Source organism: Pleurodeles waltl, chromosome 2_2 (genome assembly GCF_031143425.1).
Source record: "Pleurodeles waltl isolate 20211129_DDA chromosome 2_2, aPleWal1.hap1.20221129, whole genome shotgun sequence".
NCBI classification, from domain to species: domain Eukaryota; kingdom Metazoa; phylum Chordata; class Amphibia; order Caudata; family Salamandridae; genus Pleurodeles; species Pleurodeles waltl.
The window spans coordinates 1114240477-1114265249 of record NC_090439.1 but is presented as its reverse complement, the minus strand read 5'-3'; the positions used below and the strand labels follow the sequence as shown (position 1 = coordinate 1114265249).

The following is a 24773-nucleotide window of genomic DNA, read 5'->3' as shown; positions in this document are numbered from 1 at the left end:
TGCCGCTTTTCAACTGTAGCTTTTAGGCAGCAATAAAAAAGTCAAGTAAGTATTGTGATTATGTTTCTGCTACAAAAGGGTCAGACTTATCTAGTTGCAGTTTTAGTGCCATAAAGAAGCGCAGAAGGTTTATATGCCTACTGCAAAGAGCAAATCTGTATTTTATGTAAATAGCTGAGTACATTAGTAAAGTCAGCCATTACCTGCGCTTTAATACAAATGAAATGTATGTGCGGGGTGGAGGGCGGCTATGGAGAGATGAAGGGCACTTTTGCTGGGTGGTAATAAGGGAATCCAAGGAGGAGGGAGTGGGAGCACCAATAATGATTGTTGGACTGGGCGCAGGAGGTGCTAAAGACTGTGACGAATGGTATGTGACAAGGGGTTTTTTGAGTGTCTTGAAAGAACGTGCTGATTGAGGGAAGAAGCGCAGGTAAGGTGGCCTCTAACTGTTGCACGTATCTCACACACACCATCGATTTTGTGACTGTCTACGTAGGCTAGTGTTTTAGAGCAACAGTTTAGCCAATAGCAGAGATGGCATCTTGATGGATGACTGCTGCCGTCACTCGGGTGATAGAGGACAGCTCTGACATAGGATCAGAGACTGAGACATCAGATACTGAGACAGCATCTGAGGGATAGGACAACGGCGCAGACTCTGGGAGTGATTTTTCAGTCGGAGGAGTCCCATTCGATAACTCCTCTTTCAGTACATTATGAGAGAGGTGATGAGGACAGTCCTGCTGTCCCTTCGCAAGCAGTCTGTGCAACTGGGTAATAGTGGGTTAGCCCAACCCAGAGAGCAGGTGAATGCGGCGGCAAGGAGAGGGAGAGAGGGGGAGAGAGAGGGAGAGGAGGGAGAGAGAGGAGGGAGAGAGAGGAGGGAGAGAGAGAGCGCTCTCTTGGGAGCTCCCCAATTTAGTTCAGCCCCAAATTCCACCCCACAAATCGTATTGTGGAGACATCAAAATTATCTATCGCAAAACAAACTGGTTTTGTAAGGCAGGCACCTGTGTTTTTGGTCCTGGGTTCTGCGGCCATATAGAGAAACACACTAAACCCAAACATTTCTGGAAACTAGACATTCGGGGGGAGTCCACAGAGGTGTGACTTGTGTGGATTCCCAAAAGCTTTCTTACCCAGAATACCCTGCAAAACTGAAATGTTGAATAAAAACTCTATTTTTCTCGCATTTCTGTCAGACAAACTACAGGAATATGCTGGGATCCACAAAATTCCTACCACCTAGTGATTCCTCACCTGTCCTGATAAAAACACTACCCCACTTGAGTGCCTACACCTAGTGCCTGCGTCAGGAATGGATCCCCCCAGGGTCAACAGCTGCCTCATGTAAGGACCAACATTGACCGTTGTGTGATCTATTCCTGTCGCGGGCACCAGGCCTACCCACACAAGTGAGGTACCATTTTTATCGGGAGACTTGGGGGAACACTGAGTGGAAGGAAATGTGTGGCTCCTCTCAGATTCCAGAACTTTCTGTCACCGAAATGAGAGGAAAAAGTGTTTTTTTGGCCAAATTTTGATGTTTGCAAAGGATTCTGGGTAACAGAACCTGGTCAGAGCCCCCAAGTCACCCCATCTTGGATTCCCCTGGGTTTCTAGTTTTAAAAAATGCACAGGTTTGGTAGGTTTCCCTAGGTGCCGGCTGAGCTAGAGGCCAAAATCTACAGGTAGGCACTTTGCAAAAAACAGCTCTGTTTTCTGTCAAAAAATGGGATGTGTCCAAGTTGTGTTTTGGGGTATTTCCGGTCGCGGGCGCTAGGCCTACCCACACAAGTGAGGTATCATTTTTTTCGAGAGACTTGGGGAAACATAGAATAGCAAAACAAGTGTTATTGCCCCTTATCTTTCTCTACATTTTTTCCTTCCAAATATAAGAGAGTGTGTAAAAAAAGACGTCTATTTGAGAAATGCCCTTCAATTCACATGCTAGTGTGGGCACCCCAGAATTCAGAGATGTGCAAATAACCACTGCTGCTCAATACCTTATCTTGTGCCCATTTTGGAAATGCAAAGGTCTTCTTGATACCTATTTTTCACTCTTCATATTTCAGAAATGAATTGCTATATACCCAGTATAGAATGAAAACCAACTGCAGGGTGCAGCTCATTTATTGGCTCTGGGTACCTAGGGTTCTTGATGAACCTACAAGCCCTTTATATCCCTGCAACCAGAAGTCCAGCAGACATAACGGTATATTGCTTTAAAAAATCTGACATTGCAGGAAAAAGTTACAGAGTAAAACATAAAGAAAAATGGCTGATGTTTCAATTTCAATTTTTTTTTATTTCAGCTGTTATTTTCTGTAGGAAAACCTTGTAGGATCTACACAAATGACCCCTTGCTGAATTCAGAATTTTGTCTAGTTTACAGAAATGTTTAGCTTTCTGGGATCCAGCATTGGTTTCACACCCATTCCTGTCACTAACTGGAAGGAGGCTGAAAGCACCAAAAATAGTAAAAATGGGGTATGTCCCAGTAAATGCCAAATTTGTGTTGAAAAATGTGGTTTTCTGATTCAAGTCTGCCCGTTCCTGAAAGGTGGGAAGATGGTGATTTTAGCACCAGAAACCCTTTGTTGATGCCATTTTCAGGGAAAAAAACCACAAGCCTTCTTCGGCAGCCCTTTTTTCCAATTTTTTTGGGAAAAAAAGAAATTTGCACTGTATTTTGGCTAATTTCTTGTCCTCCTCCAGGGGAAACCACAAACTCTGGGTACCATTAGAAACCCTAGGATGGTGGGAAAAAAGGACGCAAATTTGTCGTGGATAGCTTATGTGGACAAAAAGTTATGAAGGCCTAAGCGCGAACTACCCCAAATAGCCAAAAAGGGCTCAGCACTGGGGGGCACGGGGGGGACGGCCCAGCAGCTAAGGGGTTAATGGATTTGGGGTTGTTGTGAATCATCTGAGTGTACAAATAGTGGATTCTAGTGTGTTTAATTAAGCTTATGAATTAATTTTTTGCGTTTAGAAGATGACTTGATTTGTATATATGTGGTGGTTATTTATTTATATATTTTTTCAGATATAATGGGTCAGATGGAAAACTACTGAGACCTGCTTGCCATCGCTTTCTCTATATTGCACGTTATTATTGGGTGATATTTCTTTGCAGATTCACAGATAAGAAAATTAATTTTATTCATATTGTTATGGTTAGTCTGTCCTATTATTATTGACCCTTAGTATAAATTTGCGAGTACATATGTTAGGATCAGTACTGGGTCCTTTTGGGTTAGGAATTCTGGCTTAGAGGGTGTGTTTTTCATTGCTTGTCTTTATTTCCATTTGGGCTTGAATTGACGATATTTCATTATTTATATTATGGTCCAGTGGAGTATAAACTTTGTAATGTTACACTCCCCCCCACCCCTCCCCCGCCACCCCCTTTTTGGACAATATATATTAACATTCATATATAAAGTACCAGGATATGATAATTGCAGTAGGTTTAATATTATGGGTCAGACAAGCTATTATTTTTGAATATGCAATGTGGTAGTGGTCTGTTTGTTTCTTTTAGTTATATGTTTTTGTCTCATCTCTAGGTCTATGAAATGATAGTATTTAGCAAATGCTTACTGGTGGTAATTATCACGTGACCAAGGCTGCTGTGTTAGTCGAAACGCATTGTGTTTGTGATTAAATTATTTTTCTTTTCCTTGAGCCCAGAGTGTGCGAACAGCATTCTTTTCTTTCGATAACACATATTATTATTATATATATATATATATATATATATATATATATATATATATATATATATATATATATATATATATATATGTTATTACCTGAGCTAAAGAGCACAAAACTGCACCAATGGGTAATTAATTGAACATAGAGAAAGGGAGCTGGGGAGGGGCCCCAGACTGGAACACACAGTTTATGAACAGTGGATTAAAGGCTACATGGGTGAAATAGGCTCGCCATTAACAGAAGCAAGCAAGTCTAATCTGTGCCTGTGGCAAGAAAACAGGATGCCACTGGAGTTTGTAGGGTTGGTACAGGAACATTGGGGGAGGGCAGGCTGACCATCACATGAATACAGCAGTCTATCCCCATTTGGCCTGGAAGATTAAAGAGGCGGTGAATGTAATCCTGGACTATTAAATTATGGAAGGGGAAGGAATTGGGCCACGTGAACTTTAACTTCATTATTCTAAAAAGAAGCTAAAGTACTAATAAAAGAAGCTAAAGTACTAATAAAAGAAGCTAAAGTACTATTTATGAACACATTTCTGCTCTAGTTCACACAATATGATAGTGTCTACACCCATGACTTATTCACAAGTTTAATTGTGTCCGATGACTAATCGGCTTGGTCCTGTGGAGTTATCTTTCCTCAATTTGTGAGCTATTATATTCTGCACCTCTGTTGATTAGGTTGTTGCTTACTACTCTTGTTCATTTCCTCCGAGCATTTGTAAAGCGCTCTGATACCATCACGGGTCATGTTTGAGCTATAGAAACGTTTATAAATAAATTTTTAAAAAAGTTAAAAAATGAAGTAAATAGAGGTGTTCACTTAGCATATGGAGGGGGGAGTGTATCGCAGACATGTCACCTGGCAGCCCCAATCTCACCAATGTAGGGGCAGGTGAGGGGACTGTACTCAAAGGACAGGGAGCCTGTAAAGACCTCCAACACTCATGTATACGAAGGAGATGCGAGCAATGCCCGGGTTACTGAGTAGTGCACACAAGGGGCAAAAAGCTCATAATCCCTACTACTCCTCCATGTGCGTAGTAGTCCCTAATATGCACATGGAGGAGTAGCAATGAGGGAAGAGAAAAGTGGAGGGAAGGTGGGGGTGGAGAAACTTGGTTGGAAGGGAGAGAAATTGGGCAGAAAGGGTGACTAGCAAACAGGTCCACATGGGGAAGAAAAATCTGAAGAATGGCCCACACCATGCATACGGAGGGAGTTGTGGGATAGGTGTGCCCGTCTGGCCACACAGCTGACATGTGCTCACATGACAGGGAGCACATAAAGAGGAGCTGCAATCACGGATACAGAGTAAGGTGAAGGGGTACTGGGCAGGAGTATGCACCAGATCAGACCTGCAGGAGGGGGGCCAATACACTGCAGCCCCAGTCATGCTGGTACAGGTCACCAGGCAGATCATATAGCAGAGTGCATGTAAGAGCTACATTCACTACTCATCAGGAGGGTGGTGGGTGAGGAATGAGAAAACGGTGGAAAAGGTTGGGGCACTCATAAAACAGCATACACAGCCACAAGCTGTCAGTCAAAGTCTGAACTAACCCACAATATTTGAGAGAGAAGGAGGCAGACGTTCTCCCCAAAGAGTAGAGTGAAATCAGAAGTCTTCAGTCTCCTTGCCGCTCTTTCTGCAGCGCCTATGGAGAAGGGTGCAAACATGAGGCGTGGCAGCCGGTCCTCACTGGCTCTCGCGCATGCATTGGTGGACAGATTGTCATTGCATGAATCACCCCAGCCACGGAAGGAGTCAGGAATATCGCTTGTGCTTATCCCTCTTAACTTTGTCTTATTTTCCTTAGTTATTCTTTGTTGGAAGATGGAGATTACATTTCCCCTTAACTGCTGTAAGGACGATGATGTGTTGAGCATCAATTCACAGTTTTTTCTTGATGGAACTCAATAAGGAGAATGGATTCTCTCGCTCTAGTTTGTTTGTTATACTGCAATGTGACTGGACTCAATAGGAGAAACTGGATGGCACAAGGCTGAAGTTGCTCCATTCCCATTAAATCGAAATTCAGATTCACCCATAAAATTAGCTGAACCACACCCTAAGCTACTTCCCTCAAACTAAACCCCACAAAGTGGCCAATCACCTCTGCTCAGAAAGAAGCATTTATCCCCAGTGCCATCTGCCTTCAGAAGTGAGCAACAATGTTCCTAACACCACAGATCTAAATCTACTCACTGTAGGAAGAATACTGTGGTGCGCTCACAAAGTTGTATGCCTAGCACAACTCAATAGAGACAGCATTGCAAAAACAAAAGTTAAACAAGGTTTTAAATAAAAATGAAGCTAATTAACAGTGCAAAAGAAGAGACAGGAAAAACACATGGGTTGGAAAATCTTGTTCACTGGAATGAATGTATCTTTAAACCTCAAGCCAATAGAGTAGTAAAAATAAGTGCTTGATTTGTAAATGAATGAGCGCTGATGGCCAACGCTCTGCTTGGAAGTCCAAGGTTTTGCAGTCTTCAAACCACCATAGGCCTCTTTAATCCACTACATGATGCCTCTCCACCCTTATCTAACTCTAACAAGTTCCTACTTTCTCCGAGTGCGAGGATCTTTCCCGTCATTATCCCAGCCTTGCAAAAGGTAAGCACTTACCAAGAAGTCCAGGTTGTACTTCATGTTCCCGAAGAGGCCGCCCACCATCGCAGCCAGGTGGATGACATGGGTGGGTTTGTGCTTGTCAAACAGTGCCTTGGTATCTGCTGCATTACTGGTGATGGACAAAAAAAAAATACCATAGTCAGACTAGTAGCTGCAAGGAACACTCATTTCCCAATTACATCCTCATAGGTGGTGCCCAAACATCAAACAGAAGTCCCAAGGAAGAAATCATGGCCTCTCTTAGGCCCAATCTTACAGTAGTTATACAATCTTAAGCAATGACCAGAGGCCTGCGAGGTTTCTCAGATAATGACAAGAGGCTGTGAGGTTTCCAAGGTTTCAGTAGCTCATCCAGTGAGGATGGTTATCTTCGGAGGGATGCCCCATAGCCGGGAGCATGCCAACTTAGAGCTTAAGAACTTTGGAAGCCATGCTAACACTCAAAAAGCAATGGGGACCTAGTTTCCCAAATAGCAATTGTTAATTCACTGCTTTCGTACCCTCAGCATGCGAGGAACACTGGCTTGTGCAAGGGGCCCTGCAGAAATGACTGATCCTTGTTAAGGATGATACAGAAGACAAATTAATGCACAAACAGGTGCACAGGTGGTGAAGTAAAAAAGCCCAGGGCACATGGACCCAAGTATCACACCCCCAAATAGGACTTCATGCTTAAGTCCAGGGGTTAAGATCAAATGGTGCAATCAGACAATGGGTTTGTTTTCTTATTGAGCAGCATTGACAATTCGCTAAGAAGTGGTTTAAATAGTAGCAAGGACTGTACATAGGTGAGGGACATGGAGTGGTTACCATAGTTAAGAATAATGGATGTTCTATAGAATTCTTTTTTTTATTAGTTGCTTGATTGTAATAGTGTGAAGACACACAAATAACACATTTAGTTGAGTAGTGCTTTTAAATATCTCACTACCAGAATATTACAGGCTAAATATATACACATTTATAACAGAGAGGGGACAGTAGTCAGTATTGTTTGGAGTTGAAAAGGTGACTTTTCAGACCTATTTTCAGCTCTCTTAATGAGGGAATAGCACTGTGTAGTGTAAGGAAGTTCCATTGCAAAGGGCCTAGAAGGTGGAAGTACTGGACTTTTGAGATGGCACTGGGTGGTCTGGGTTAACTAGAAGGTTGAGGTTGAAGGACCATAGGTAAGATAAACCCATGTGATGGAAGTCTGTAGGTGATTTTGAAGAACACCTATATGCTCTATGTACAGCTTAAAAAGAGTGAGGTTGAGTACAGAGCATTGTGGGAAACTCAATGAGAGGGCAACCACACTATAAGACAATTTGTCCAATTTTCACCTGCTATACCTGGTTAGACATATAAGAGGTGAGCACCCTCAATGCCAATGTTATACTTTGAGACTTTTCCTTAGAAAGGAATGATTTATAGTATTAAATGCTGTTGAGAGTTCAAGGACCACAAAGAGTAGGGAGCTGCCAGAGATGAGGATATGAAGTGTTTCAGCTACTACTTGAAACAGGAGAATTTCAGAGCAGCATCTCTCTCCAAACCCTAACTGGATATGGTTGAAAAGATCATTTTGAGCAATAAGCTGTGTATGTTGCATAGTAATGCAAATCACTAGCACTTTCGCCAAAACTGCAGCACTAAGACCGGATCAAAATTGTTGAAATCTGCTTTACCTGCTGTTTCTTCAGTACAGTGGAGACTTGCCCAATTTTAAAAATACTCTTCGGGAAGGAAAGAGGTTCACTAACTGTTTAAAGTAAGGCACAAGTTGGTATAATGTGTATCTGGTAATGTACTTCAGAATCAAGTCGTTTTAATGATTAGAAGGCTTACGTTTTCGAATAATTTTCAAAAGACCATTCTTTGAAAGCGTCAAATGTAAGTGATTTTGATTTGGTTTTGCATGTGAGATTTGAGATATTCCAGGAGTCTTCGAGGTGGGGAAGTGAAAGTTTGATGGTGTTGACTGGCAAATTCTTCAGCTTTGGGAGCAGCATTCTCAAACTTATTTGGGGTGTGAATGGACTTGTTTTATGCCTCAAAGTTGAAGAACTGTTTTGGGTGCTTCTTGGTGGTGATGACCAGAGATTTAAGGTAGCTGGGCTAAGTCTTGAAGATATTTTCCAAGTAATACCTCCTTCTCAAAGCCATATAGTTTTATAAGTTGATGAGAAAGGCATCTGTTCCCACTTGTTTTCCAGGGTTGATAATCACTTTCTTTCATTAAAGAGGTCACTTGAGGAGGGGTGTGGCCAGGATGGCGACCGCGTCGGACGCTAATTAGAGAGCGCTGCACTGGGCCCAGTAAAATATCATGTTTACCGTAGCAGAAGGGTCCCGCTGTTGCAGTGTGGAGACCCAAAGCGCCCAGGGAGACTACCTATGCAATTTGCTTGAATCAGCAGCACAGAGGGCCGCACAGTGGGGCTCGTCAGACCTCGGGCCAACGACACACTGTGAGAGGCAGTACAGACCCCACAGTCCGTAGGTGGTGCCCAGCTCGGCTGAGTCCTGAGTGTGCCGGTGGGGAACCGATGGATACTTGGTAAAGCGGGACCAGACCATCGCAAGACAGTGGTGGGTGTGCAGGCGGCGTGGGATCAACGCCCGACCATCCATGGTTTGGAAGCGGACCATGCGATGAACCACAGGATACGCTTGCCGCAGCAGGCGGATCGCGATCCAACCAAGACCGTATGGATCCATTGGTGCTCATTTGAGGACGAAAGACAAGGCGAGATGAGCTTCGCAACCGCTTTCAGCCGCAGCGGCTCACTGGGGGCATATAGAAAGCACGAGGAATGGGAGGAGGCCATTGACCACGTGGCGAAGACTTGCGGGTGGTAGTGGTGAGACCCCCGAGCAATGGCAACCGAACAGGGAGTGTCTGGTGTGCTGGTAAAGACTGCATTGACAACCAGGAAGATACGGCAGCACCCAGAGAGGGTGAGGTGGTCTAGCCCGGAGAGCCTTCACAACGTGGGGCATTGGAGGAGGGGAGCACCTTAGTCCCTTTAGACATTTGGCTAACACCCTGCCTGATGGGAATGACTTGATAGGCGGTAACTACCACTGCTGTTTGGGTTTTACAGTCAGCGCACCCAGAGGTGGCTAAGGGGCTCAATTGACTATTAAGGTGTGACTGTGTAGGGTAGTTCTTCCTTCGCTACGCCCATATTGGGGGAGGGAGCTCCCTTTAGGACGACTTGGATGTGGTGGTGAAGTGGCGGTCACCCTCCCCACCTGTAACGCCATGGGAAAGACGTCCCACCAAAACAGCGGGAGACGCAGCGCTGCCAGATGATGTCTCCACATCTGAACTACCCAAACACTTGGATAACTTTCGGCATCTTGAATCCACACTCAACAGCCACTCCGAGAAGATCCTACATGCTATACTAGACACTTAAACCTCGCTAGAGGCCAAAATGTACTCAATGTCCTTGGACGTGTTTTGCCGTCCACATTCCCCGAGTACCCTTGATCTGGATACTCCCCCTTCACTACCAATCGCAGAGAATTCTTCCTGCCACAACATACAGTCCCACAAATTTTATGTTTTTCACATGATGGTTATGTTTACTGTTTGTGAAAGATGATTATAAGCTTGTGTCACGAGACAGCCTTTGAAAGAAGACTGGCTATACACTGTCTAGTTATATGCGGCTCGGTGCCGTTAGCGATAAAGATGGATTGTTCATTGAAGTGTTCTAAAGTAAAGACTCGAATATCATTGATAAACTAATAAACATAAAAAAAAGGGGTCACTTGAGAACCAGTGAGAAGAATATTTAAGCCTTTTTTCCTTTATGTTTGCGAGGACCAAAATTGTTGGAAACTTCAAACACATAATTAAGGTTGCAGGTGTTTTTTTGTTTGTTTGTTTGACCATTGTTTTCATGTGATTGTGAACTATTGAGAATGAGATCAAATTATTATTCAACCAGTTTAAAAGGTTCTGTGTGATGTTGTTATGATCCATTTCTTTAGGGGCGAAAAAAATCACAAGCTGTCTGTGACCATTTTCAGCTGGAAGAGGCATGTGGGAAAGAGTTTCATCAGGTATTAAGGCTGCATCCAACCCAGGAGGATTATGATTATGATTGCAGCGTTCAAGATGAGGAAGTATTATGATTATTATGTTTTTTTTTCTATGCTAGGTATTCCTCGTTTAGCTTACACAGGTTACCTGCATTTCTTTTGTCATTTTCTTTGAAACAGTAAACAAGAATGCTTGAATATATTCATAATATTTGATATGAGCTAACTTTTCAGTTCTAAGTAATTGTTATTAAGCTGTGAACAAAGTTTCATGTAAAAATTATATTTGTATGTTGTTTATTGTTATTGCTCAAAGAACACAGGCTTGTAAAATGAAAACAAGAGGGTATCAGGCCACTTTCTGCTAATTGTTTACCTTGAAAGATTCAATAACAACTAAATGTAAAATAAACTAAACACATTGTGTGAAGGGCTAGAGAGGAACTTTGTGCAGGGCAACAAATCGTGCAGAATCGTATCACCTAGTTTGGCTGAAGGCTAACGAAAAGGCACTCAGCCTTCTCTTTCTGAGCTTATCAGTCCAGCTGCCAGCACAAGATGAGAATAGCAGGCTCTATTATTATATTGAATATAAAGCCTTATTGCCCAATAAGGTATGCAGGTGTGAACCGCCTCCAAGACTCAAATTAGCTGTTCCTTTTGGTGTTAAGAAAAGCTTAGTAAACAGAAGAACGGGGTGGATTGTTAAAAGGTTATACAGTACAAATGTTGGAGTATTTGTTGCTGTTTGTAATTTTAGTATACGTTGTAGCTACCATTCTGTTTATCATTATTGTAGTGTCAATTTATATAAGTTAAGATTTTGACTTTTAAATAACATCCTTAAAATATATATGTTAATTCCTAGTGCTCTTAAGTGTGTTATTCCTTAATGAAAGAAGGTTTAGAATCCACTTACTATCACAGTAATATCTTATGAAATTGATCATTACCTGGAACATCTCACTCAAATTTTGCTCAGTGGATTGATGGGTGGCATTAACAAAGGTTGGCAGAGAAAGGGGTTCTGAGAGGGTGAAGGAAAGGGCAAGGTGAAATCATACTTGTAGCCACGTTACAAGAGTGTCCTGGGCTGAGATAGAGTTTAAGACAATGGATAACAGTAAAAGTGCTGTCAGGAAATGTTTTGTGATGCATGAAGGGGGGTGGGGGGGGGGGGTCAAACGAGGCCAGATTACAGTGGGAGGAAGCATAATTCACAAGGAGAGTTCTGATTATTGTTTGGAAATGTATGTGCGTGCTGAGAGGAACAACAGGTACATGAAAGCGGTGGTATGTGCATGTGCAGTCTACCTAAGAGCAGTATGATTAACAATGGTGGATGCTTACCACCTGGAACTGTAATAAGTCCGAAAGCAACCATGAAGAGTAATGGATTGGCAGTGAGGTGGAATGCCACATTAGCAAAAGTGGCCTACAGTACTGAAAGCAGGATAAGTGAGAGCAAGCGAACAAAGTAAAACCAAGAGAGTTGAAGATAAAGCGAGTGGCATGGTAGAAAAACCAGTAACACTTCTATCTTGTACTGATTCAAGGCAGTGGAACAACTGGCATATCTAAACACTCCCCTGAATAGCTCAGAACCCACGAACTGAGCCACATACATAGTGCCATTCAATGACAATCCAGAACTAACCCAGAGCAGTCTAACAACTATTTGCCATTGAACCGGTCTTGATCCTGGATATTTATCCTCTTATATACAAGGGCAGGAAAGGTCCATGGTATGCCTATGTAGTTTAGAAATATGAGCAAAAATGCAAAGTTATAAACCTACCCCCAGATCTTGCCCTGTATCAGGCACTGCTGTGCCACGTACCTGCCGCCCCACTGATAATGAACTGTCTAGTCAGGCTCTTGAGCTTCCAGCTGGATGTGTGTCTCATGTTCAGGGATTTAGGGTGAAAATATCAATTTTATTCATGCTGTTCTTGGTTCAGTGGGTATCTCCGTTTTAACACTACTCGCTGTAGAAAGTATCTGGAAATCCATAATCTGTCTGAGTTAAATCTGTCGTCATCTGTCCAAAATTGCTGTTGTCAAGTATACCAATATGAAGTGTATCTTCCTCTGTGGATGCCCAGGTTTTTTTTGGATTAAGCTCACTGTAGGCTTGTGAATATCAAGCATTCTTAGAAGAACTCGAAAAATGTGTCACCTGTTATGGATGACTATAATGTAAAGCTTGGGCTTTCTCCCTGAAATTAAGGGCGCAGATATGTTGATGCAATGCCATGGCATCTTACCAGAACAATTAAACGACTGAACACTCACAATATAGAAGGCAAGCCTAAACTCTGTTGTCGGTCCATTAAAAGACGAGCAGTAGAGGACTGCTTGACCTCATGGCGCCTTGAGACCCCCGGGTGATAAGCTGTGCTATACAAATGCCAATTGATTGATTAATACACTACTTTGGATGTTTAATCCAAAACATTATTTAGTGTACAGAGCTGAACATGGCCTGGACAGCTGTGTGCGGGTGGGGTGGGGTGCAAATTTACTAAGTAATTTTATAATAGTGTACATTCCTCCCCATGATACAGGCTTTGTGCCGTAGAACAGTGGTTCCCAACCTTTTGACTTCTGTGGACCCCCACTTTATCATTACTGGTGCCCGGGGACCCCCACTGAAATTTTATTGGATTACGGGGACCACCGCCCCCCCACCAAGTCATTATTGGAAGATGGGGACCTAATCTATTAATATTATTTAATTTTCTAAGCAGTCGCAAACCCTCTGAGGAGGCTTCGCGGACCCCAGGGGTCCCCCGACCACAGGTTGGGAACCGCTGCGTAGAATGCTTTCAACAACAATGGACGGTGTTTCTCCCTGAGTAACATTTGCCTTTCTTACCTGAAGATAGGAGTTTAAATGACTGATCAAACTTAACTCCTGCCTTGAAAGTGTACTTGATCAGGTATCTCTCTAGCTTTCCACTGTCTCATCTAAGGAGACAGACCAACAGATACTAAAATGTTTCTTGGTTTGGTGAAGATAATCATAAACTAGCAAAAATGATGGACCGTCCAAGTAGACTATGGCCAGTACAGCATTCGTGTAGTTGTTGAGATTTAGGACAGAAGGCTGTGCAATGCACTTTAAGTCGAACTATTGAAACAAGTATGAGAAGGATGACACATAGTAATAGACAGGAAACAGGACAGGGAACAGGACAGGGAAAGGAGAAGAGAGCCTTCTTGTGGGAAGTTGGATGACACTGCATAATGCCAGAGGCTTGATTAAGTCCTTAACTCAAGTCCTATGCTAATACATTTTCACTTAGACAAGTTGGATCAGCTAATCCAACATCATTTCCACACTTTCAATTAGGACTCTTCAGAAAACTAGCACTAGTTAAGTAACAGATACCAGTACAGGGGATAGGAGTGCTCCAATTCAATAATGTTCTGTGATACCGAGCCTTTAAATCAACTGAATGATTAACTGGTTGCATTAGGATTTGACCTACATTGGATACGCTGGAGCCAGCAGAATGAACTATTGCTGAAGAAGCCATCCCTTCTGACACCTTCAAAAGCTCTGCATTTACCTTCCAAACTTTGAGCCTCTTCTCTAAGAAATCCTAGCGAACTCAAATTATTGAAGGAAAAAACTGTGCATGGCGAGGGCGTGACTTATAGTCACCTTAGGGCGCAAGTTCTATTGTGCACATAACTATTTTTTCTACATAATAAACAAATACAAATCGTATTTGAGCCTCAGGGAAAAGAATGAATTAAATGTAATATAAAAAAATAAATATTTATATACAAACTAAGTCAAAGCTGTAGCATTTTATATGTTTTCCTACATTTAAATAAATATTTGAAATTCATTTACATTAATATTTATCACAAAAGTATTTTTATTCTTTTTAATTTAATTAACTTTTAATCATCTCCCTATAATTACCATAGACAGATCTCCACCCTCTAGAGGAGACTCTGCCAACATGCAAACAAGTGACTTTAAATAAGGCTCCACTCCCTGAATTTGAAGGGGTGTGAGAATACGTTCAGGACCCATAATCAAACTCCAGGCTGGGTGGAATTCCTCAACCTAAATTCTAAGAGGGAGTGGAGGTTGGGGGTGGCAAACAGAAGTTGTACATGTTTCTAACGAAGTCTCATAAGTTCTTCCCTAGCCAGGACCAAAGCCCGTTATTGTCTCTCTTCTTACATACCAATGGGACAGTAAACATCCGATTGGAATAGACGGGACAGAGAAGCTACAATAGACTGGATCGGTTGTGGAAAATAGATTAATCACATAGATAAAACGCTGAGAAGACACTTGTTGTCTGAGAAAGAAAACTAAGATACAACAGGGAACAGCTTTGGCACGTCGAATAAGTCTTCAAATGCTGAGTGTAGGTGTAAGAGTACACGGTTAGGATAAACGTTCTTGAAAGGAGCGCAGAACTTGGACATACGTGTACAATTACTTACAGTAGCATGACTGATCTGAATGCAAACATGAGATTCAGTGCAACTTTTCCAATCAGTTTGAGTTTTCGGAGTAGAGACAGGAGCAATCAGAGAATGGGATCCACAGAAGAGTGAGTGCTTATACAGTAACATGATTCAGTAAAGCATTCAAACCCCCAAAGGGCATGGCCTACCTTGCACCTCTAACCCAAACTAGACAACGCGCAGGAGAGTTGTATTGCACTAGTGTGACAAAACAGTTTCATTATACAAAAAGGCAAGACTATTAGCTTTTCAAATGCCAATATAAAATGGCCGGGTTCCACTTCTGAAAACATGAATGTTTCAGCTGGAATACAGAAAACAGGAGTATTTATTGCTTTATAGTATATCTATGCTACTTGCTTTAAGTCAATAAGCTGTGTAATGTTAGCACATTATGAACAAAATATATGTAGATTTTGTCAGTCGAACACAGACATATGATTTTTGGGGAAGTAGGTACAGTTAATGCATAGTAACAACGAAAATAACTGAACAAAAAAGGTACTCACGTTAGGTCAGCATCTTTGGAAGAGAGAAAGATCCATTCCTCATCCGGCTGGCCTTCCCCTTCTGCCACCACTCTCTCTATGGCTTTCCCCACCAGTCCAGATCCACCAGTCACAAGAATGCGCTTGGATTTCACTTCTGTGGCGGGAGCCATGACTATCGAATTGATTTAAAAAAAAAAATAGTACAGTTCAATGACTTTTCCACGAACTGATATTTTACAGTGGGTGCAATGCAATTTGTAATTTGTAGGTCGAAGCCTACTAGACAGCGTAGTAATCTGGCTTGCTAACAACATGTTGGTGCCATTGTGAAAGCTTCCTTGGGAATGCATTCCGACCATTGGATTTATGGTTTTTACTTATATTTTCTTGCTTTCCATTTGCTGGCTTTATTTGTTTTAGGCTGTCCAGCTGGAGTTCATCCCTCCAATAGAGCATAGCCTATTTACTGTATTCTTCCACGGCCTAAACAGACCTTTAAATATTGTTCCTATCTTGTCACATTTGCTATGCATTCGAAGACTGAGGTCAAATGTCAGGTTCTACTGGCAGAAGGAGCTAGGTGTTTACTTTTCTTTCTTGGACTTCAAAGTATTAGGATTTGTGTAACAATTGCTGGGTACTCATATGAGAGGAGAGGCTGTAAGATGGCACAAACAGGCTGGCGGAGACCATGTTTCCCCCGGACCCATTACGAGATAGCACACCGCCAATGTGACCGCTGCAGTGCCCCGGAGGCAAAAGACATTGGGGGGTGTCTTCTGCAGCAGAGGACTGGAGCAGTGGCCAGCTGGATGCTCTAAAGTACGCATGTTACTTTGGCCGGCAGTTTTTTGCTGGCCAAAGTGACATGCACTCTTTGAAGCTCTCCACTCAGCTCTCTCAAGACAGCTGGGTGGACACCGAGCACAGGATTCCAGGGCCTGAAGGAGCGTCCAGCCAGCCAGCTCCATCCAATACAGGTAGTTCTCTCATACTGGTTAACAGCATGAGAGCAGTGTCTTGGCTGGTCACAGGAGCTCCACTGCAGACTGCAGTTTGCAGAACACCGAAGAGGACATGCTGCGGTCGGTAAGTACATTTTAATTTAACTTAACATGGGGTTTTGGAAAGAGGGTTTTTTTATTTTATTTTTTATTATGGGCTTTTAAAGGGAGGGGGTATATTATCTTGGGCTTTTGAGGGTGGGGGTGTTTTATTAAGGGCTTTTGGAGGGAGGGGGTGTTTTATTTTATTTTTTGGGAAGTGGTGGGGCACTTTGCTCTCCCCACCACTTTTTAAGTTTACCAGCCACCCCAGTGTGTTTATTCCATGGCCATTGGTGTGCTTGTACAATATGTACTGAAAGTATGACATGCTGTGTTAAAGTAACCAATATAATATTAAAACATAAAAACATTTGACTAATTCAAAGTGGCCAGATGGCCTGTGCAAAAGGAATTCAGGGCATTCCAGTCACCAGTTTGTTCAAAATATGACCATCTACAGTAACATACAAAGCACCACGTGTATTTACATTCTAAAAAATAGGTAATTAAAAAATGTAATAAGACCCAACTTTGGCTGACTGCTATAGAGGGAAGCGTATATCAGTCTCTTCCCACAAAGGCTGTTTTAAATGAGGAACCATGGGGGCAGCTGCAGTATTTTAGGGCAGCTGTCAGCCTGCCTGCATGCCTTTAAAAATAGCACCTTACATCACAGCAGCTGCAAGCCCAGTTCCTTGCGGTGTGCGACCTTTCAGAGGGGAAGGAGAGGTGGCATGCAAGAGAAATTAGCCTTTCACATTCTATGTAATGCCATGTATCCTGTATGTATGATAAAAAAGTGAATCATTCTAGCATTTCCAATTAAACAATACATGCATCTTGGTAAAAATCTGGTTCCTCAATAAAACACATCACCCCATATTCTCCGTTAATCTTCAAAACAAAATTAATTGTTTATATCAGGGATCACACTACCTTTACAAATCATCCGAGTTGCCCTTATATACAGTGACCGGTGCAGGTGCCAGGAAATTTCATTTGGGAGACCACATAACTAACAGTCACCTTGGGAACAAGCATGGCAAAGACCATAGGCCACAAGTTTAAAAACCAAACACAAACAACCTATAAAACAAAGGCTCAGCAACGAGCCAACAGCAGTCATGCCATTTTGATGGCATACCCACTCATTATGCACGCGTGCAAACAAAGGCTTGTGTTTTTGGTACATTGGTACATTAAAAAATACGATTTAAGAGTTTTTAAGGCAGTGGGGCAGGCAGCAAATTGCAGCCTGGTCTTCACACCCCCTCAAAAAACAGAAGATGGTGCGCGTGGAGGGTAAAGGAGGAGCAGGAAGTGGGGGGAGCAACATCAAGTGGGCAGGGAAGGGAAAAAGCAGCACAAGAGGGGCAGCACCTGGGGGAGAAGCACACAAGAGAGAGATAGCAACATGAGAGAGACCGCAACAGGAAGCGTGGGTTGTTTGGCAGGGGGTATCCAAAGTACACAATGGAGAGAGCTGGAACACCCATACACTCTCATGGAGTGCTTACGCAAAAAGGAAGAAGCAATTCCCCAAAAATGAACAGTGAAAGGAGAAACGTCAGCCAAACAGTGAGATGGTAAAGAGTCTATGCTACAGGGGAGGGACAAACATGATGGACAAAAAAAAAAAAAACATAAGAAGCAAGCAAATGAGAGTGACAATAAATCCAGCCATTGGTAAGCAATGGGTAGGCTGTTAGCCCCCGTAGCTTCTTAATCATTAGATCTTATACAACCAGACAGCTTGTGCTGTCTGGTAGGCTAACCTAAACAAGCATTGGCAAGGCAATAGATCTCACCTACGATGGGTATTCACTTTGTCAATTCTTTTAGTCATGTTGTATGGCTGCTGCAAAGCATAACTAAAAGTTTAAAAGTTCTTTAGAGTAAAGCAATTATTTTTTTTTGTAGCTTGCGGGAGGGAGGGTTGGGGCAGGAGAAAGGGAGCATGGGGCACAATATGGACAATGGTGGGTGTGGGGAAAAAGCAATATGACACCACCAGCACTAGCAGTGTCATAGCACAATCTTTTGGCATGTCGGGTGGTGGGGGCAACACGAGCAACAGAGGAAGGGCAGGAGTAATGTGGAAAATGGTAGGAGGATGGGTGACAAGGCAAACACAGGCAACGGAGAAAAGAGAGGTGGAGAGACACAGCAGGTGCAAGAGGCAACAGACAACAGAGAGAGGGAGGGAGGTTGCTGGGGGCACGACGGACAACAGATACAGCACAGCAAAAACAGAGGGATGGAGGCTGCCACACAGGCACTAGAGGGAAGGCACATGGCAATGGCAACACGAGCAATAGATGGGCGGCAGATGGTGGGGCAACACACGCAACAGAGGGACGTAGGGTAGTGGGGGCAATGCAGACAGCAGAGAAACAGCTGGTGAGAGAATACAATGGACAGTAGAGGGCTTACAGGGGGCAGGAACACAGAGGGAGAAGGAAACTCCTCAAGGGAGACAGCCGAAACAAAGTATTCTGGTAGTGTACTTAAACACAAAGAAAACATGCGTACCTAAAACAAATGAGCAGGGGAAGGACACAAGCAACATGTCCGGGCTCCAGGGAAGGGACAAACAAACAGAGGAAGAAAGCCTATAGCAGCTGATCAATACGAAGTAAGTAAATGAGAGTGACAATGAAGCAAACTAATGGTAAGCAATTGCAGCCCCCTATTAGGAAATAATATATCTTGCAAGAGACAGCACATACGCTGCCTTAGGCAAAACCTAAAAACGAACGATTGAAGAATTAAACAAGGTTACAGAGGACTTTCTTCTATTTCTCTTGCAAGCAGATGATCCCAGGAAATGGGGAACACAAGCAAAGCATGGTAGGAAGGGAAGGAGGTTCTAATAAGGAAGGGGTATGGGGAAAGGCAAGAGATGCAAAGTGAATCCACATTAATAATGGGCTAAACAATATAAATTACAGGGCAGAAGCGGATCAGTGAACTGAGTGGAAGAGCGAGAGGAGTTGAGGGTTTCATCAAGTGTGAGAATGTCATTGTCAGAAGGGGTTTATTAGTCTGCATTTGCTAGCTAGATGAAACCAAGCTTGTGTAGCACATCTAGAACCCTCCCGTTGGGCAAGGGATTTCGGGATATACCAGATGGCTGTGTAGAGGACCAATGCTAAGGGGATTGAGGGATAACCAAGGTTTCAATTGATGCAGGTCATATCTATGAAAAAGACAGTAAAATATGAATAAAAGCTGTCTAGGTTCCCAGATACATAAGGTTCACAGAAGAGATTGAGCCAGCAGGAATACTGAGGAGTGAAATTGAAACTCTTTGTTCTCAAAATAGGAGACGCATTAAGATATTGAAAGGCGAACTCCAGCCACATCATTCCTGAACTAGAGCACTTTACCAGCTTGGATTCTTTGTTGTTTTTTTAACCCCAGAAACAGATATGAACAGTTAAGAAACTTTTATCTTTGAAGGGACTAACCGCCACTTCATTTAAAGTTGGATTTGGGAAGTTGGTAATGACAATATCAGACACATAAGCACTGGCAAATAGTCTGCTCTTTGGGATATACTGGCTTTGCCAATGGTTTTAAGTGATTCTGTAGAGCATTACCAATGCCATGCAGCATGGCTAAAGAGAAAAAATATACTCTCATGGAGAACGCATTATTTTGTAGATGAGCAGAAACATCACCACACATGCTCGGCTACAGAATGACGCAGGTACTTTTTTTTTTTTTAAGAAAAAATTACTAATCCAACTCAGTTCGCTAAATTGAAGGAAAAAAAAAAAAAAGGAACAGAAGACTTTTTTTTTTTACTAAACCAGGTGGGGAAAAGCAACACAGAGGGCAGAGCAGTGGCAACAAAGAGGACGGCGGGGAAGCAACACAGAGGGTGGCAGAGGAAAAGCAACACACGGGGCGAGGGACAAACTTAGGGGGCAGCGTGGGAGAAGCAACACAAGGGGTGCATAGCAGCCAAGTTTCAAAGGTCCATCTGTGATGTCCTTTTCCAGTCCAGGTTTTGCCCTTTGAATTCTGGGTCTTATCCAGTTTTACAATGGACTATACAATATTACTAGCCCCAGAGCACAAAGAAAAAACCTGGACTGGAGCAGCACATCACACTTGGACTTGGGAAACTTGGCAGGGCAGAGGGAGGCAACACGGAGGGAGGGGTGTAAACAACACAGAGGGCGACAGGGAAACAACACAGAAGACAGCGGGGAAGCAACATAGACTGTTGATTAAGCAATACAGAGTGTGCATGGATGCTAAGTTTCAAAGGTCCATTTTTTTATGTCCTTTTCCAGTCTGGGTTTTGTCCTTTGAATTGTGGGACTTATCCTGCTTTACAATGAAATATATATGATTACAACTCCCAAAGTTCAAATAAAATATATTGATCGGAGCAGCACATCACGCATGGAGGTGGGAAAATTGGCAGGACAGAGGGAAGCAACAAGGAGGGCAGGGGTGGAAGCAACACCGAAGGCAGGGTGGAAGCAGCAACAAGGCTGAAGGGGACGTAACACGGAGAGGGAAGCAACACGGAGAGCGAGGGGGAAACAACACAAGCATAAGTGTGGGAAGAAAAGCATACATCTGGAAAAAACATGAACTCTCTCAGAGCGTTTAAGCGATAAGAAAAAAGTAGTTCCCAAAAAGTGAGCAGTGATAGGATATGAATAAAGAGAGTAGGCTCTAGGGGAGGGACAGACAGAAGATGGACAAGGTAAGCCACTGAAAATTAATTAAGCAAATAAGAGTGCCATGAAAGCAAGTGCTGTCTAGTAGGCAGTCATGAAAGCAAATCCCCATCCGCCATAAATTCAGTCGTAATTAATCAATCACATTATGAAACTAAATCATGCGCATACCGAAATGATTTATAAAAGTGATCTGACCAACAGACTGGTCAGATCACCATCAAATTCCCTTCCAAATATCCGCACAAACTAAAATCAAGGGTCAAACGAGAAGGGAAAAAATTAGGGATTACAAATGCAATCAACAGAACAGAATTGGTGTGGCAATGCCAAACCGCCTTGGAGCCTAGGATGGACCAAACATTGGATTAAGAAATGACGCACCTCTACAACAGAAATATGGCCAACATGGTTTAGAAGGCTGCTCCACCACTTGTAAAAAGGCGGAAGAAAAAAACTCAATACTGCGGTTCGACCAATACATAAATAATGAAAGAAGAAAACTAAGATACCTGGAACGAGCAGTAAAGAATGCAAATAATTTGATACAAAACGGCTATCTTGAATGCCACAGCTTTCAAATCTCAACAAGACAAACCGAAAACCAGGCCCAGAAAACTCTTTGAGATAATACCACAACAATTTAGACGCCTCGTCAGGGGTAGTAAGCGCTATATAAATACGATTACAATCAGGAAAACTTGCAAACCCACAATTGCAAACAGCTCAATGGACACCTATAATGCTTTCTTCACGTTCTTTAAAGATAAAATTACAACCACATGCATATCTATTCTCAGCCAAGATAGTACACAACCTAGAGAATCCATCAACCCCACTCTTACAGCACGCAGCCAGAATACTGACCAATATGCCCCAACAGTCCCACATAAACACAGAGCCTTTTGAAACAATTTTAGATATTTATCTGAGGGCGAAACAGAGAAAAGCATTCAGACAATGGAACCTACCACACATTTAGATGATTCCATTCCCTCACATTGACTGAAAGAGATCCTCCAATCCATCACTCACTTATTGACGAAAGTTGTAAACACGTCTTTATCCAATCTGCCTTTCCTGGCTAAATTGGTAGAACAATGCACCCACGATCAGCTAAACAAACACATCAAGAATGTCGACCTGCTAGATAAACACTAATCAGGTTTCAGGACTGGACACACACACAGAGGTCCCCACGCTAATCATCCTAGAACATACAAACATCATTAGACCAAAACGGATCTGGTCTCCTAATTCTCCTAGGCCAATCTGCGGTGTTTGACACGGTCAGCCATAAATGCCTCAGATAAACTCTTGAATTCAGAATGGGCCTAGCAGGAGCCGTCCTTAACTGGTTCACTTCTATCTTGCAAAACCGACAACAAAAAAGTCACAATAGGGACCATCCTAGCTGATGTAGCAGACATCAACAGGGGCGTTCCACAAGGATCTACAATCTCACCAACACTCTTCAATCCATACATGGAACCACTCACGGAAATTCTTCAACAATCAAAAAATTCAGACAACATGTATGACGATGATACCCAGCTCTACATCAAACTCTTCTCTCAAGAGGACATCCGGAGACTGGGTGATTCCCCGAGGATACACAATACTGGCTGGCACACAACCAGCGAAAACTAAACCCCCTGAAAACCGAAATCATTTTTTTCTCCCCTCCTTGAATCCCAACAATTGCTGTTAACATCAAATCGCTCAACTTACACCAACCATATGCGAATCTGTAAAATCACTAGACATCACAAACGACTCAAATCGAAACATGCAAGCTTGCATACAAGATGCTACTAGAGGTGCTAAACGACATCTGCACCTTCTAAGAAAATTACAACTCTTCATAATCCCAAAAATAAAGGTTCAATCTCTAGTGCTCCCAAAACTGGACTATGGGAATGTCACTCACAGGTGTACCTACAACCAGCCTAGCCCCAACGAAAGCGACAATAAATGGATCAGCAAGATTTAACAGGCACACGTCGCTCCACATCTCTCAGAGCCCTCAACTCGCTCCCACTTGCAGCCAGGAGACAACTGAAGTTTGCAGCATAACACACAAAGCACTTCGCAATTCTGCTCCCAAATACATAACGAATAGGACCAAGCTAGCAGGAGGCATATAGGACTCCAGAAGTGCTGAACCACCCAAATTAAAAAATAATAATAATAAACTCAAGGTTGCACGCTCACCCGAGCTGCCCCAAAAATGTGGAACTCCTTAAAGAGAGCAATCACCTCATTCACACTTTTAAAGAAGTTAAAGCTATACTACTAGAAAGATATTTTGCATAAAAGAACTATTTTGAAACGTTTATGTCACCATATTTAAGATTGTATCCCATTGTGTTATACATTGCTCTTCGAATTCTATGTGTAGCGCATCTTAAATAACAGATGTTCTTTCTACACAGCAACCATCGTCAGCTCTCTCTCTCTGTACAGCGCTCTGATATAGTGGTGGTCATGTTCATGCTTTATAAACCACAATAAACAAAATAACAATAATAATTTAGTTGTTTTAAACCATTAAGGAAAGACTTTAAAAAGGGCAAACAATTATGTCACACACTTTTTACAAATGACACACAAAGGCAAACAGTTTCATTGCTAATCAAAATGTGTCCTGCTGTCAGGTAGGCTCGACGTAAAAGGGGCTTATTATGACCATGGCTGCAGAACAGGATCCCATTTCTATGAAAACAGCTTCCCAATAAGCCGGAAATACATCCATTAGCTTCAAAATGAGCACTCCCAAAACAGTTATATTTCCATGGAATTCAATGAGATCTTCCTGTTAAATGCCCGAATCTCTTTTTCAGTCAAAGATTGAGTACTTGGGGTACCTTTTTATGAGGGGCGGTGGCTGGCCTGGAGTTATCTGGGTATTAACAGGTGCCAGTCATACCTCACCCCCTCTTTGGGTATTTTTGTAAAACAACATTCGCGCTTCGGGGGCGTTTCCTTCCGGGAAGTAGCAAAATCAGTTTAAAGTCAATGAACCCACGTAAAAGTCAGAAACTTTAATCCTAAAACGCCCCCCCACCCCCCAAAACCTACCTTGCAAAGCACAACACCGTCTCCACCCCGGTTTGCAACGTGTTCGTAAAGACGTCCCACTCCTCCGCCAGGGACTAAAGTGCTCCCATTCCGCGACCCGCTGGGAAATGTATTTGTACTGCCTCTTGTACTGCCTCTTGTACTGCCTTGTACTGCCACTTGAGCAGCTGAATGAAAAAGCACCCTCTGACGTAGGGGGTGCAGATTCGGACGGGGGAGCGTCAAGAGGCAGTACACCTGCTCTGCGGGGGCACGCCCGGCCTCCCCGCGCTGCCGAAAGTGAGTCAGGGTTAATGATGCCATTAATCAAGGGCTGTTCTCTTTCCTCCCTTCCAATTAGTTCACTAACCACGCACCACACATAGATATTGATGTCACTTAAAGGCAGTCGGGCAGGTGATAGGGAGAAGGAAGTCCAAGGTGATGCTGTCGGGTGGGGCGGGGTCCTGGCACAGGCGGGTGGATGGGATCTAATGGGACATCCGGGGTCCCAGCATAATAATGCATTCTTTAGGTGTCATGTTAGCCTATAACACAGTGTGACTAACAA

The 24773-nt window shown here is 42.9% G+C and overlaps 1 protein-coding gene across 1 annotated transcript in view; it reads right to left on the bottom strand.

The window, feature by feature from the left end:
- The window catches only part of LOC138282897 (GDP-L-fucose synthase-like), a 68417-nt gene extending 44052 nt beyond the window's left edge, over positions 1-24365 (bottom strand). The window contains exons 1-3 of the mRNA XM_069220908.1: positions 24224-24365; positions 15415-15568; positions 6365-6479 (exon numbers count right to left, since the gene is read on the bottom strand). Coding sequence (XP_069077009.1) covers positions 6365-6479; positions 15415-15566 — 267 coding nt within the window. The 5' untranslated portion in view covers positions 15567-15568; positions 24224-24365. The remainder of the gene's footprint in view (positions 1-6364; positions 6480-15414; positions 15569-24223) is intronic.
- Positions 24366-24773: the final 408 nt, after the last annotated feature.